This window comes from Triticum dicoccoides, chromosome 7A, assembly GCF_002162155.2.
Source record: "Triticum dicoccoides isolate Atlit2015 ecotype Zavitan chromosome 7A, WEW_v2.0, whole genome shotgun sequence".
Lineage (NCBI taxonomy): Eukaryota > Viridiplantae > Streptophyta > Magnoliopsida > Poales > Poaceae > Triticum > Triticum dicoccoides.
Window position 1 is genome coordinate 143476075 of NC_041392.1, and position 13397 is coordinate 143489471.

At 44.1% G+C, this 13397-nt stretch overlaps 1 protein-coding gene across 1 annotated transcript; it reads left to right on the forward strand.

Annotated features, from left to right (window-relative positions):
* The first annotated feature begins 1560 nt into the window (after positions 1-1560).
* LOC119333506 (E3 ubiquitin-protein ligase UPL4-like) lies at positions 1561-2776 on the forward strand. The gene is made up of 4 exons (XM_037606381.1): positions 1561-1656; positions 1754-1864; positions 1945-2213; positions 2743-2776. The coding sequence occupies exons 1-4, from the start codon at positions 1561-1563 to the stop codon at positions 2774-2776; spliced, it is 510 nt and encodes a 169-aa protein (XP_037462278.1).
* The last annotated feature ends 10621 nt before the right edge of the window (positions 2777-13397 follow it).

A 13397-nucleotide genomic window follows, 5' to 3' on the forward strand; every position in this document is an offset into this window, starting at 1 on the left:
TTTACCGCCTGGTAACCAAAACCCCAAAGCCATAATTCTTGTAATTGAAAAATGTATTTTCTTAAACTGCCCATAGGAAACATATTCTGACTTTTTATCTGTTGAATGTCCAACAAGACGTTCCTTAATAACTTATGCAATTTGCATTGGGTCGTGTGTTTTGGTGAGAGAGCTCCAGTTGAGTTTAACACACCCTATATGAAAGGAAAAGATTCCAGACAAATGAAATCCCCCGGGATTCCAAGGAAGCCAAATAAGTAGTATGCACGTGTTGGCTCCATGATGGAATGACTAGCTACTTTGTCTCACGATCATCAAACAACATATCATCAAATAAGATGAAAACAGAAAGTAAAAAAAAGAAATCAAGAGTGAAGCAACCCCAACACAAGTTCCTATTCACTTAGCCAGATAGCATATTTATCGACGTCTCAGTAGCTTTCACACAGGAAGAAAAACAAAAAGATAGACTACAACCAGATGATACGAGCTTCAGCAACCTCAGGAAGATAAGCAAAAAATCGGTGGCACAGAACAATCAATGATCATTCTCACTGAGTAGAAAGTAACATCACGCTAGGTCCCTCTTGGTTGCTCTGCCCTCTGGATCAGCTTCCATCGAGGAGCCAAACAGTGTTTCCAAGGCCGTAGTAGTGAGAAAATGTATCCCTGCAACCCTCAGGCAATCGCTGATCATTTTTCCTCGTCGATATGAGCGCCTGCAGGTTGGGATGATGATGATATAAGAAACAGAACCGCAGCCTAACGTAGAGTACAACAAACAAAAGGAGAAGGAGAGTCATATTGTGCAGATTTGTAGAAAGTACGTACCAGCGTGGATCGTTGTGTTTTGGTTCCAGCTGCACGGAGAGATTTTCCAGCAGCCCAACGTTTGGCGATACTAAACTGTCGTAAATTGTGTTGTTCTTTTCATGCTCGGTAATGGCAGCGTACAGCTCCTCTTTCATCTTCTTGATTTGCCCCTCGTTTTCACTGGCGAGGCCCTGCAGCGGCGCTCGCAGATTTGTTTTTGATGAGTTTGCGTTATTAAACATTGGATAATAATAATAAGATGAGTAATGCTACACCTACATAGGTTAACATGGGTTTTACAAACAGATGGGTTGTGATCGGAGAGAAAGAGAGACCTTTGTGTTGCCGCGGGAGGCGGTGGAGAAGGGAGACGCGCGAGGAGCAGAGAGAGGCGTGCCGCCGTGGACGAGCCTCCGCCGTTGGTCCTCCTCGACAGCCGCCCGCGCTCGCTGCAACGCGCAGCCTCCGACGGCCCTCCTGGCGGCGTACCAAAGCGTCGTCGTGTGAGTAGGATGGGGACTGGGGCCTGGGGGCGGAAGTTCCGTCGGATGGTGGCGGTCGTCGCCTCCGAGGGCGCAGGGGGAGGCGTGCTGCTCGCGTCGCTCACGGAGCTCTACGAAGCGCTCTCGTTCTGCACGGAGGACGCCGGGGGCTACTTTCCCGCCGAGTCCGCCACGCGAGCGCTCGTGCGGCTGGCGACCCGAGATGCTGCTCGCCGTGCGCGCCATCACCTACCTCTACGACGCCATGCCGTGCGCCGCTGACACCGTCGTCCGCCACCGCTTGCTCCCCGTGCTCTGCTCCCGGCTCCTCGCGATCGAGTACCTTGATGTGGCCGAGCAGGTAACCGAGCAGCCCTAAAAAACAAACCAGACCATCTCATTGACCTGAACGAAGCGCTTTATGTGGTCAATCACGCTTCTTCTGTTTGTATGAGCAGTGCTTGCAAGCGTTTGAGAAGATATCGCTGCGGCAGCCGGCACAGTGCTTGCAGGCAGGCATGATAACTGTTGTGCTGGTATACATGGACTTTGTCTCTGCAAGTATTCAGGTTAGAATTGCAGAAATTCAGTCTTTTGGTGCCAAGAATCTACTGCATTCGCTAATTGGGTGAGTGCTTGGATGGTTCAGAGGGTTGTTGTCTCAGCTGTTGCAAATGCCTGCAAGAAGGTCCCCGCAGATTGCTCCCAGTTTGTGATGGACTCGGTCCCAATGCTGTGTAATCTACTGCAGTCTGAGGAGAAGATGGTATTGTTACCCACTAATTTAACCGAGCTTGCTTGTATTAGGCATGTACATAGTGCTCTGCTAAAGGCAAAGGAGAGGTTGACAATGCAGACAAGGAGAAGTAGTGTCATGGATCTGCATGGAAGTGTCATCGAGGGATGTCTGGTGTCAAGGTGAGCTTCTGTCAGTCCTTCTCCCCCCTTTACTTCTAATCTGCATCACTCTCTCTCCCTTTATGCCCATATCTGCAAAGATCGCACTGTTTCATAGTGTGTGCATATTTGATATCATTCCCACTATTGTTACCATGTTGATATTTTTTAATTAATTAAGAGGACTGTATGCACTATGTAAGCGTATAAATGGTTTTTCTCCTATCATTTTTGTTTATATGATAATAGGTTCTGCAATTTTGGAGTTAACAAATGTGCTTAGGTATCTGTATATTGGTCACTCCCCAGTCATTGCTGATTGTTTTCTGTCATTAGTACCCATAGTTGTACAAACTGAGAATTAGTTCTGTAGTGCATATTTGTGTTGATATGCTGTACATATCGAGTTCATCATCCAAGCACCTCTTGTGGAAAGAGAGAAAAAAGGCAGGAACTCCCAAGGATGCATGTACAGTAGTATTCTTTTGGATGACAAGTTCATGCATGGTTAATTATTAATTCATTCATAATTTGTTAACTTGATGTATAGGTTTTCACCAATTACAGCTGGGTCTGACTGCTAATTGCATCGTCACGATACTTCACCACAGAGCACCAGGTCGAGGACTCTTTGGAAAAATACCTTTACCTCACGCTACCCAAGGACAGCTACCTGAATGCTAAGAAGGTAACACCTCTCTCCGGCATTGAATTTATTCAGAAGTGTTCGGCTGCAATAATTACCATGGTTTGCTTGCTAAACAAATATGATAATGCTCCTTTATTAGTACAAATTTTCATGCATCCATACATGCATTAGATGCAGATAGTAGTATACTAAAGTAAATTTTCATACTAACTACGAGCTTCACTGTGATAAGAGATCAAGTATTCAGGCTGTCTTTTTATTTGCTAGATGCAGACTCTTAACTATGCCACTTGATCCACTCTGGAACCACACCAAACGGTAATACTTGATGAATATATAGGTTCCTAGGTTTAATATGCCATCTGTTGCTTGACACCGCACCTGATTGGCATCACACAATCCTTCAAGTTCTTATGTGATCTACAACATCCTTGTTTATACAAAACTCTGATTCACAATATAAAAGTGTAACTCTTAATTTAGGAATTACTCACCTCACCATCAGTGTTGATGAATGTCAGATGACTAGCTCTCTAGATTACTTTCCTTTATATTACAGATTCAAAGTTGTTGGTCCCAATGTCTTGTTGATTAGAAGGGACAATACAAATTACTGATACACCTCACTGGTGACATTACTTTGTGTTCAGAACTGATACATACAGTAGAATGCACAGAGCTACTCTGTTGCTTTCCATTTTGTGTGTGATAATGTAGCATGTTAATTTGGATCTCCAAGGCACCCATGCTCTCTTTTCTTCTCTCTAATATCTAATTTCAAGTGTCTTTCCTTTCCTCTTCCATTGCCTAATTGGAGTGATGTTGTAGCATGTTATTGCAATGCCACTGAAGAGAGTAAAATTGCAGGGTGATACATGAGAGCATGTATATAATTGGTAAGATCAAGCTTTTTACAGCTTAAACTGAATTAAACTTGTTGATATGGCGATAGGGTGTCCAGTATACATGATTGTTGATTAATTTTTTATATAAACTTCTTCCAATTTGTTCCACTATGGATATGGATCTCTTCTCTATGAAGTCCTTTTTGTAGCTTGGTCTTTTTTGTTTGTGGTGCAACTTAAGACCATCCTGACATATTGGCTTATATTGCCATTTTTTCTGAAAGACACGTGATCAGGTCTTAGGGTATAGTGTTATCATAATTTCAGATTACCAATCCCAGTCTTGGAATTTGTAGATTGGGTGGTTCGTGTGCAGGTACATCAACAAGAAGTTCAGCAATAAGTACAGCGCGACGATCGTAGGTGCAAATCGATGACTGGCTCTTCACGTTACAAGTTCTTCATTCTTTCGATTTTCACTAGCTCAATTTGTAAGTAGATTCGAATTTTGTCTCGAAGAATAAAGAATAATCTTTTTTGATTGGGGATCCTGTTGTGGGAGAAATGACTATGTTTTGCACATCATTTTATCGGTTATGAAGTAGTTCTCTTGCTGTATTTACGTTGTCATTTATGGATAATGCAAGGAGCAGTTAATCTACATCAGGTAAAGAACATCCGAAGTCATTGCTTTCTAAAAAAATTGGTGACTAATAAAAAATGGAGCTTCCAAAATCATTGAGGCGGTGTTTTAGCAATCTATTCTAGGAAACTAACCTAGATTTCTATTGAGGCGGTGAATAATGACTGATTCAGTATACATGGTTGTTTTTGCAGGCTGAATTCACTCTTGACGAGCTCATGAAAAGCGACCATGAAATCAGAAGGTGAGCTAAAAAAAAAATCCTCTTCTCTGTTATTGTTCCAAATTGCCCAGTATGCGTAAATGTAGCATCTATAGCAAAGCAAGTATACCATAATAATAATGTCCTACTCATGTGCTCATTGTATATGGATGAAATGATAAACCACTTTCCAGTTTGCTCATAGATCTCTCACCCACAGCAGGCCATAGAGATTTGGAAGAGCCAAAACAGATATGTGATGGTGCTAGAAGGGTGGGAATTTGAAGATGCTACCCTCTGGAACATGAATTCTACAGAGGCAGAAATAGTAAGGTCTGGTCATGGTGATGGCTCAATCATCTCCAGTGAGCCCTGCAGGGCCATGTCAAGGACAACACAAGTAGGTACGTGTTTGAAGCCTTTTTCTGCTACAGGTGAGATTCAGTTTGCTGTTGGCTGCAATTGCTTATAGATTGGTGTATTTTGTTGTGGGTTAAATAGTGGTAGTAAGATCATAATATACTAATGGGCTCCTATAATCCCAAAGTGCATTGGCCAACAGATAGATATTTTACATGATCTTCTAGATGTGCTTCATCTTTGCCATTGGAAATGATTGCTGGCAAAGTGCAAATATGATAATTTTGCTGCTGGAACGATTTTAGAGACCTGACTATGCGGTTCAGAGCAGTAACAATGTCGTGTTATCCACTCTTTTCATGGAACGATTTTCAGAACTTTTTGAAGCCGTGAGCGATCAACCTTCATGATATTGTTGGGTGCATGAAATATATTTCTTTCTATTTGTCGAATTGAGAATTTCTTGCCAATTATCTGCGATGGTGTGCGTGGTGCTGCAACCATTTTAATAGACTGAAACTATTGCCTGTTCTTTTATTCTACCTTTTCCCTTAAAGATCTCTGATGTAGCCGCATTTGTGCATTACTGAATTAGAGGTCTGCCGGAACATGTTGTCAAGCCTTTTATTTACTGAATTACCAGTGATATGCGAAGGCACCAGACAAATGTGGATCCAAACTGATACGGCATATAGATGGAAACTCTTACTGAAATATAAGAACAGAAAGAGATGAACTGAAAATGAAGTTCAGGTTTTCTTATTTCTTGCTTCTCATCCACCCTCGCACTAGCCTCCATAATCTTCTTAGTGGCAGGTTTATTTATCACTTTGAGTAGCGGAGTTCAAATGGCAGGTAAGTTCTTGTAGATAAGATATAGGAGAAATGGTAGGTGCAGCCTGCCTAGGTATAATTGCAATAAAGGAAAAAAATAGCGCGCTATAGAAAATAGCATCGCCCTTGAAAATATGCTATTAGCGTACTATAGTGCGCTATATCATGCTATTAGCGAGGCATTGTACATTGATTTATTTAGCGAGACAATTCTCTACACGCTATAGCGTGCTATTAGCGGCGCTATAGCGCGCTATTTCTTTCGGTGCAATTGTATGATGTTAACCAGTCAATCTGTAAGCAAATTACTTACTTGAAGAACTATATTTGGTATTGTCCTTGTGCCAAATCTTGGGGTAACTATTCAAAGACTAGGTTGCAAGATTATTACTAGAAGTTGCAACAAAACAATCGTGTGTAACCTAGAAATACATTTGTACTGAAGTATTCTAACACACTGCATGATATAGGGGATGTAGTAGCCTCGTGTGGGCCATAGCAAACTATTGAAGGTGCTAGATATGCACAAAGCGATGAGCTGCTTCATAGTATAATACACTATTAGAACAATATTTGGTACGGACAAATATAGAACTATGTTGGTGAGCGTATAAACAGCCGCCTCTTCTTGTCTCTTCTGTTTAGGTCAGATCATTATGAGTTCGTATGTTTAATTAAATTCTGCCACATGCCAAATGATATGACTTTATAATCATATCACTATAAATAAAAATGGGTGGTATAAAATCTGGAGTTATATTAATGTCTATGCGCATGGGTCAGAGAAAGTATATTAATCATGCTAAGATAGTTGACTCTTTTATTAAAATTCAGTAAAACTGATGAGTGATCTGGGCTCCTTAGAGCCTGCTTGAGATGTTTTGGTTCTATAAAACAATTATAAAACATCAAACTAAATTATTGTATTGTTAAGATTTTTACTTGTGTACTGTTACAGCAAAATCTGGTCTTTCCTGATTGAAGTATGGGAAAAAGGAAGCGCTCAAATATGACGTTTATCAAATACCGAGGTCAGTCAGTTCCTGCTTTTTGTTGCCCTCTGTGTTTTAGTTATGATTTTGCATCCTGACGTGTTTGACAATATAGTTAGATTAATTATGCTCTCAGTCATGGTATATCTGACTGTAGGTGCTTTATGGTTTATGGATTAATGGCTCTAGAGATAACAAACTTGTTGATTGAATTTGGATCCGTAAATGTGAGCGATGAACAAAGACTACAAAGAAAGTAGTTTGACATTTGTAGTCTTATCGATCCATGAATGTATGTTATGAACATATAATTGTTCAGAGCTATTTTGTCGAATAAATAAACTTATATTTGGACTTTCATCATGTGTTTCTGATTTTTATTTATTCAAGCCAAAATATTGGATGAACTCTGAGATTGTTACATGAATGATTTTATCGTATTTCTCTTTTGATCCGATATCATGAATCAACATCACCCTCTTGCTCAATAATGTTTAGATAATGGGAGTGTTTAATTGCATGCAGCAGTCGTATGCATAGTTCTGTAGCAAAATCACGGATATATTTATAGCACAACCCTTGCACACACACACCCCTCAGAATATATGAGAAATGGAGATCCTCATCTTTCATGCTTTGGTTGATGGAAAACAACAGAGATGGGGAAAATTATAGCACAACCCTTGCACACACACCCCTCCAGAATATATGAGAAATGGTATGTTCTTACCCTCATACAAGTATTCGATTTTTTCTCCTCCCAATATCATCTAAGCTATCATTTACGGAATACACTTTAATGTTTTCTTTACTTGCTTTGTGGCAGCTGTTTCTTGTTTTGATTCCTTAGTCAGGAAATGTGGTACAAATAATAAAGATGTTAATCTGTGAAAACAGAGTACTGACTTTCACACTAATGGAATGCTACCACAAATTGAGACTGGAACTGTGACAATCCAGACCAGTGGTTTATATCGTTGAATTACTAAATCCTTTCATAAGCAGCTGGTATGAGTTGTCAGTGGTTGTCAACAACTATGAAGTTCCTGTTAAGGCTACTACAAACGTGTGGAGGTGACTAGACCTCACTTCAGATAATATAGTCTCACATAGCTAATATAATATGGTACCTTTCTAAAGGAAAGATAGATTATTTTAAATCTGTTATTCTGTTGTACTCATTGGTTTGAGTATGGCTTTCTGGTACAATTTACAAAGCCAGTGTTCGTATCAACCTTGTGTCAAACCATTTACATCTTCTCAGCTTTATCACTTACAAGGAGTGATCACAGATTTTTACGATCTGTTATTATTTTGTACTTCCACCTAACTGCTTGTGAAGATTGATCGTTTCCTTAGTTACTTACCTTCATGTGTTTCATCTAGGATAGCTTTCGACCTTAGCTCAACTTTTCTCCAACTTAAAGCTTTATCTCCAAAGAATAAATGATATTTAGGCCTATTCCATATGCAACTTCATTTCGTTCTCACCTAAATCGAATGCAATGCAGGAACACCTGTTGGGATCCAGTACTTTGGACAGCTTGAGGAGCATGGTTACTGGGGCAATGAGGTTAAACTGTACGAGCATCATGTCGATGCCCTGTTTGCCATGTTTTTGGCGCAACAAGCCACACATCAGGTACTATGTATGCACCAACAACAAGACATTTCCCAGGCAAGGTCCGAGGATGGTAACTCCAAAAATACATCCTTTCTTGCATATGCTCCCTCCGCTTCAAGGTCACCGCAAATCGCTGCCTTGCTCTCACCGTGTATCGCCTCTAGACGCACCATCAACAACAACAGAAACCTCTCCTTTTGGACGCTGCAATGCCCTGCTTTTGAACAGCTAGCATATGTCTCCTTGGCGGATGTTTGCATAGTCGCAAAACTTTGACCAGTTGATGGTGATGGTGGCTCTCTTGTCCATTCCTAACATGATGTGACAATCGCCATGCACCTTGCTGTTGCATGCTTGATCTTCAACGCATCATCATAGGAGTGAATGTAGTCCTCGAGGTTTTCTTTGGTGTAGAGGACCTGAAAATAATACATGAGAAAGGAAGGAATTGAGAGGGATGCACCGTGTTATGTATATATGTTGTTGCCATGCCTCTAAGATTATCACCTATCAGCTTCAACTGCACCTGTTTATATCTATACTAAGACTCTTATCTATCTTTGTTTTTGATGCTCTGCTCTGTTTCAAATATCAGTTGTTTAACAACAAACATATAAGTTAGTAGATTCAGGAAGGAGGAAGGGGCACGCCCCCAACCTGACACCGCCCAGCTCCCGCTCAAGAGGCGCCACCCAGTGGCGCCCCAACCCCTAGTAACTATCTATCTACGCGGCAAACGGCTGGCGGGCTGGACCTGATCCAACACGAGAACGGCTTCGTTTCCTTTTCGCTTTGGACAAAGATGGAGTCGTGTTCTTCTTTGAGTTGTTGGTACGGTTACTCTGCTCTCTCCAGCCTCTAGAAGAGAGTCTTGATGCCATAATCTGCTACATGTCCGTGCTTCGCTAAATTGAGCTGCAATTACCCGCCTCTAAACAAATCCGTCCGAAGCTGTGTGCGATTTACAATGGACCTAATTCAACATTCACTATTTTATGAAAAAAAGATTACCGTGGACGGTGCCAAACTTGTAAAGCTTCACCGTCTCCCAATCATTTGTATAGATGTTGTTTTGTGCTATCTCATTTCTTCAGTTTTCTTCTTACAGTTAACCATTGAAGTAATGCCAGCTGATTCAGTGAGGGTGCAGAGGTAGGGTTGCTCCGGGCGAAAGCAGAGGTAGGGTTGCTCCGGGCGAAAGCAGACGGCGCGGTGTCTGCGGATGTCGCTCTCCTCCTGGGGGTCGTTGTGGAGTTCTCGACCTCCTCCGCTCTCGGGTCACTTTCTTCGGATGAAAGCCCAGGACCTGCGGCGCAGGAGCAGACGATGGCGTGACGCCGCTTCCCCTCCTGAGGGCGTCATCTTGAAGATCGTGATTCCATGCGTGCTTTCCCAGAGCTGGACTTGCACGACATCGCGGCAGGTGGCCGGCGATGCGCCCAGAGGTGGAGCGGTGTTTCCTCCTCCGCATCAAAGACAACGGATCTCGTCGGCGTGGCACATCGGAGACTCGGCGCCCGATGCGTGTAGATGGACTCGCGCAGGAGGAGGTGGCTGTCTGGCGTCATGGTGGCGTCGATGGCAGAGTGGCCTAACAAGGTAGAAGCCTCAATATCTGCTCTGAAGACGGACCTGTGGAAGATGGCGGCGACGACACATGTGAGTGCGTCAGATCGGTTGGTGCCCTAGACCCGGTATGTGGCTCGGCTGGGGCTTCCGGCTTTTGATGATAGGTTTAGGTGAGTGGTCTGGGTATTTGGCCCAGCTAGTATCCCTTCATCATGTGGATAGGAGTAGTGGCATATGTTGCCAAGATGTTGGATTCAGACATATTGTTGTAATACTTTGTAAGGTCCTCGAGAATAATCAATAAAGTGGCCGCATGCATCTCCCAGATGCAGAGGCCGGGGACCATCCTCCTTTTCTAAAAAAAGCTGATTGAGAAATAGTTATTTCTCACTCACCCTTTAACCATTGAAAAGAGCACTGTAGGATCGAAAGTATGTCTAGAGGGGGGGGGGGTGATTAGACTACTTGACAAAATAAAACTTATCATTTTCCCAATTTTAGTTCTTGGCAGATTTTAGTAACTTTGGACAAGTCAAGCAATCTTAACATAATTCAATCAAGCATCCAAAGTGTATATAAGCAGCGGCAAGTAAAGCATGCAACTTGCAAGAATGTAAAGGGAAGGGTTTGGAGGATTCAAACACAATAGGAGACACGGATGTTTTTGTCGTGGTTCCGATAGGTGGTGCTATCGTACATCCACGTTGATGGAGACTTCAACCCATGAAGGGTAACGGCTGCGCCAGTCCACGAAGGGCTCCATCCACGAAGGGTCCACGAAGAAGCAACCTTGTCTATCCCACCATGGCCGTCGCCCACGAAGGACTTGCCTCACTAGCGGTAGATCTTCACGAAGTAGGCGATCTCTTTGCCCTTACAAACTCCTTGGTTCAACCCCACAATCTTGTCGGAGGCTCCCAAGTGACACCTAGCCAATTTAGGAGACACCACTCTCCAAGAAGTAACAAATGGTGTGTTGATGATGAACTCCTTACTCTTGTGCTTTAAATGATAGTCTCCCCAACACTCAACTCTCTCTCATAGGATATGGATTTGGTGGAAAGAAGATTTGAGTGAAAAGCAACTTGGGGAAGGCTAGAGATCAAGATTCATATGGTAGGAATGTAATATCTTGACCTCAACACAAGTGTAGGTGGTTCTCTCTCAGAAAAAGTAAGTTGGAAGTGTCGGTTTTTTTTATGGCTCTCTCCATGAATGAAGAGGAGGTGGAGGGGTATATATAGCATCCACACAAAATCTAACTGTTACACACAACTTGCCAATCTCGGTGGGACTGAATTGATAAACTTGGTCAGACCGATTCAGCAAAGCTAGTGACCGTTAGGATTTTCGGTGAGACCGACATGCAACTCGGTAGGACCGATATGGTTAGGGTTAGGGCATAACGTAATCTCGGTGAGACCGATTACACAAACTCGGTGAGACCGATTTTGATAATAAGTTAACCAGAGAGTTGGTCAGGTAAACTCGGTGGGACCGATTCGCTCATTTCGGTGAGACCGAAATGTTACGAAAGGGAAACAGAGAGTTTACATTGCAACCGAAATGTTACGAAAGGGAAACAGAGAGTTTACATTGCAATCTCGGTGGGACCGATCGATCATCTCGGTGGGACCGAAACGTTACGAAGGGAAACAGAGAGATTACATCCCATCTCAGTGAGACCGAGATCCCTATCGGTGAGACCGAGTTGCCTAGGGTTTGTGGCAGTGGCTATGACATCTAAACTCGGTGGCGCCGGATAGAAAAAATCGGTGGGGCTAAGTTTGACGTTTGGTTTAGGTCATATGTGGATGTGAGAAAGTAGTTGAGGGCTTTGGAGCATATCACTAAGCATTTTGAGCAAGAGCCTCATTAAGCAACACCTCATCCCTTCTTAATAGTATTGGCTTTTCCTATAGACTCAATGTGATCTTGGATCACTAAAATAGAAAATATAGAGTCTTGAGCTTTGAGCTTGAGCTAATCCTTTTGTCCTTAGCATTTTGAGGGGTCCACTTTTCTCATCCATGCCATGCCAATCATTGAGCTTTCCTAAGATATTAATCTTGAAATAGTATTAGCTCAATGAGCTATATGTTGTTAGGAATTAACAAAACCACCTAAGGATAATTGCACTTTCAAGCACCAACAGGGCTGGCTAGTTCATTCCATACAGATTTCCACTTTTTACTGATTAGAAATGACTCTTTTTTAAAAAAGATGATATACCCTCGTCTCATGCATCTGGACGATGCATGCAACCATTTCATTAATTATTCATAAAGATCTTACAAAGTAATACATCAGTGAGCCTGAAACTACCAACTTGACAACACCTATCGCTTCTCATATTCCCTGATGATGAAAGGGTGACGAATGTCCGAACCGAATACCAAACAGACATCGCACGAAAGCCTAACATCTAAAGCCGAATGGCCCAGCCAGGCCACGATGCTGACACTGGGTCACACCGGACTGGCGCACCCTCAGAGGCTGCCGCCGCCATCATCCACTGATCCATCTTCAGAGCATGTGCAGACGCATCGACTTTGCCAGGCCTTCCATCGACTCCACCACGCCGCCAAACAACGCCACCTCCTTGCACACGTCCATCATCACACCTCCGCCGCCAAGACCCTGCTGCACCACGCCGCTGAGATCCATCGTCTTCGATGCGGTAAATGAAACACCGCTCCACCACTTGTCTCCCCCATCCGACAGCTGCTGCAAAAACGATGCCCCGATGAGGGAGAGCGACGCCTCCCGTGCCGCCATCATCCGAACCGGGAAACCGGGTTTAGGTTCTCACACGGAGCAGCGCAAGCAAGTCGACGGTAGCTACAGTGACGATGTCTTCAACAAGATAACGACGCGAAAACGCCGCCATCGCCCGCCATGACCGGAGTCATAACACGGTTTTCACCAGCAGTATCGCCCCCACTCGACGCCGGGACTAGATGCGAGATATCACAACCAGCCGGCCAACCACCTCCGGCGAAGGAGACGGCCACCACCGACGTGCCAGGGCCGGAGCCCGGAGCCCCCGACGTCCTCGTGTTGCAAGTCCAACCCAGAAGCCGCTTGACGTCGCCAGATCAGCGGAGATGCACGACAACGTGTGGAGCGGCCCGTTGAAGCACATCTGGGCCCAGATCAAACGCCCTAGCCGCCCCCACAGAGACCTCGCCGTCGCCAGCTCCAGCACGCCGACCCTGGTCTCCGCTGGCCCGCGCCACCGCCCTTGATCCGGCTGGAGTAGAACGCCGTCGCCAGCTCCAGCATGCCGACCCTGGTCTCTGCTGGCCCGCGCCACTGCCCTTGATCCGATCGGAGTAGAACGCCGCCGCCCAGATCCAGCCCGGGCCGAGGAGGATTGACGTCGCCGCCGCTGCGGCCCGCAGGCTTAGCCTGCAACACCCTCGGCGACAGCGGCGGGAGGTGGGGGTTGCTGGTGGCAACTGGAGGCGGCCGGCGGGGTTGCGCT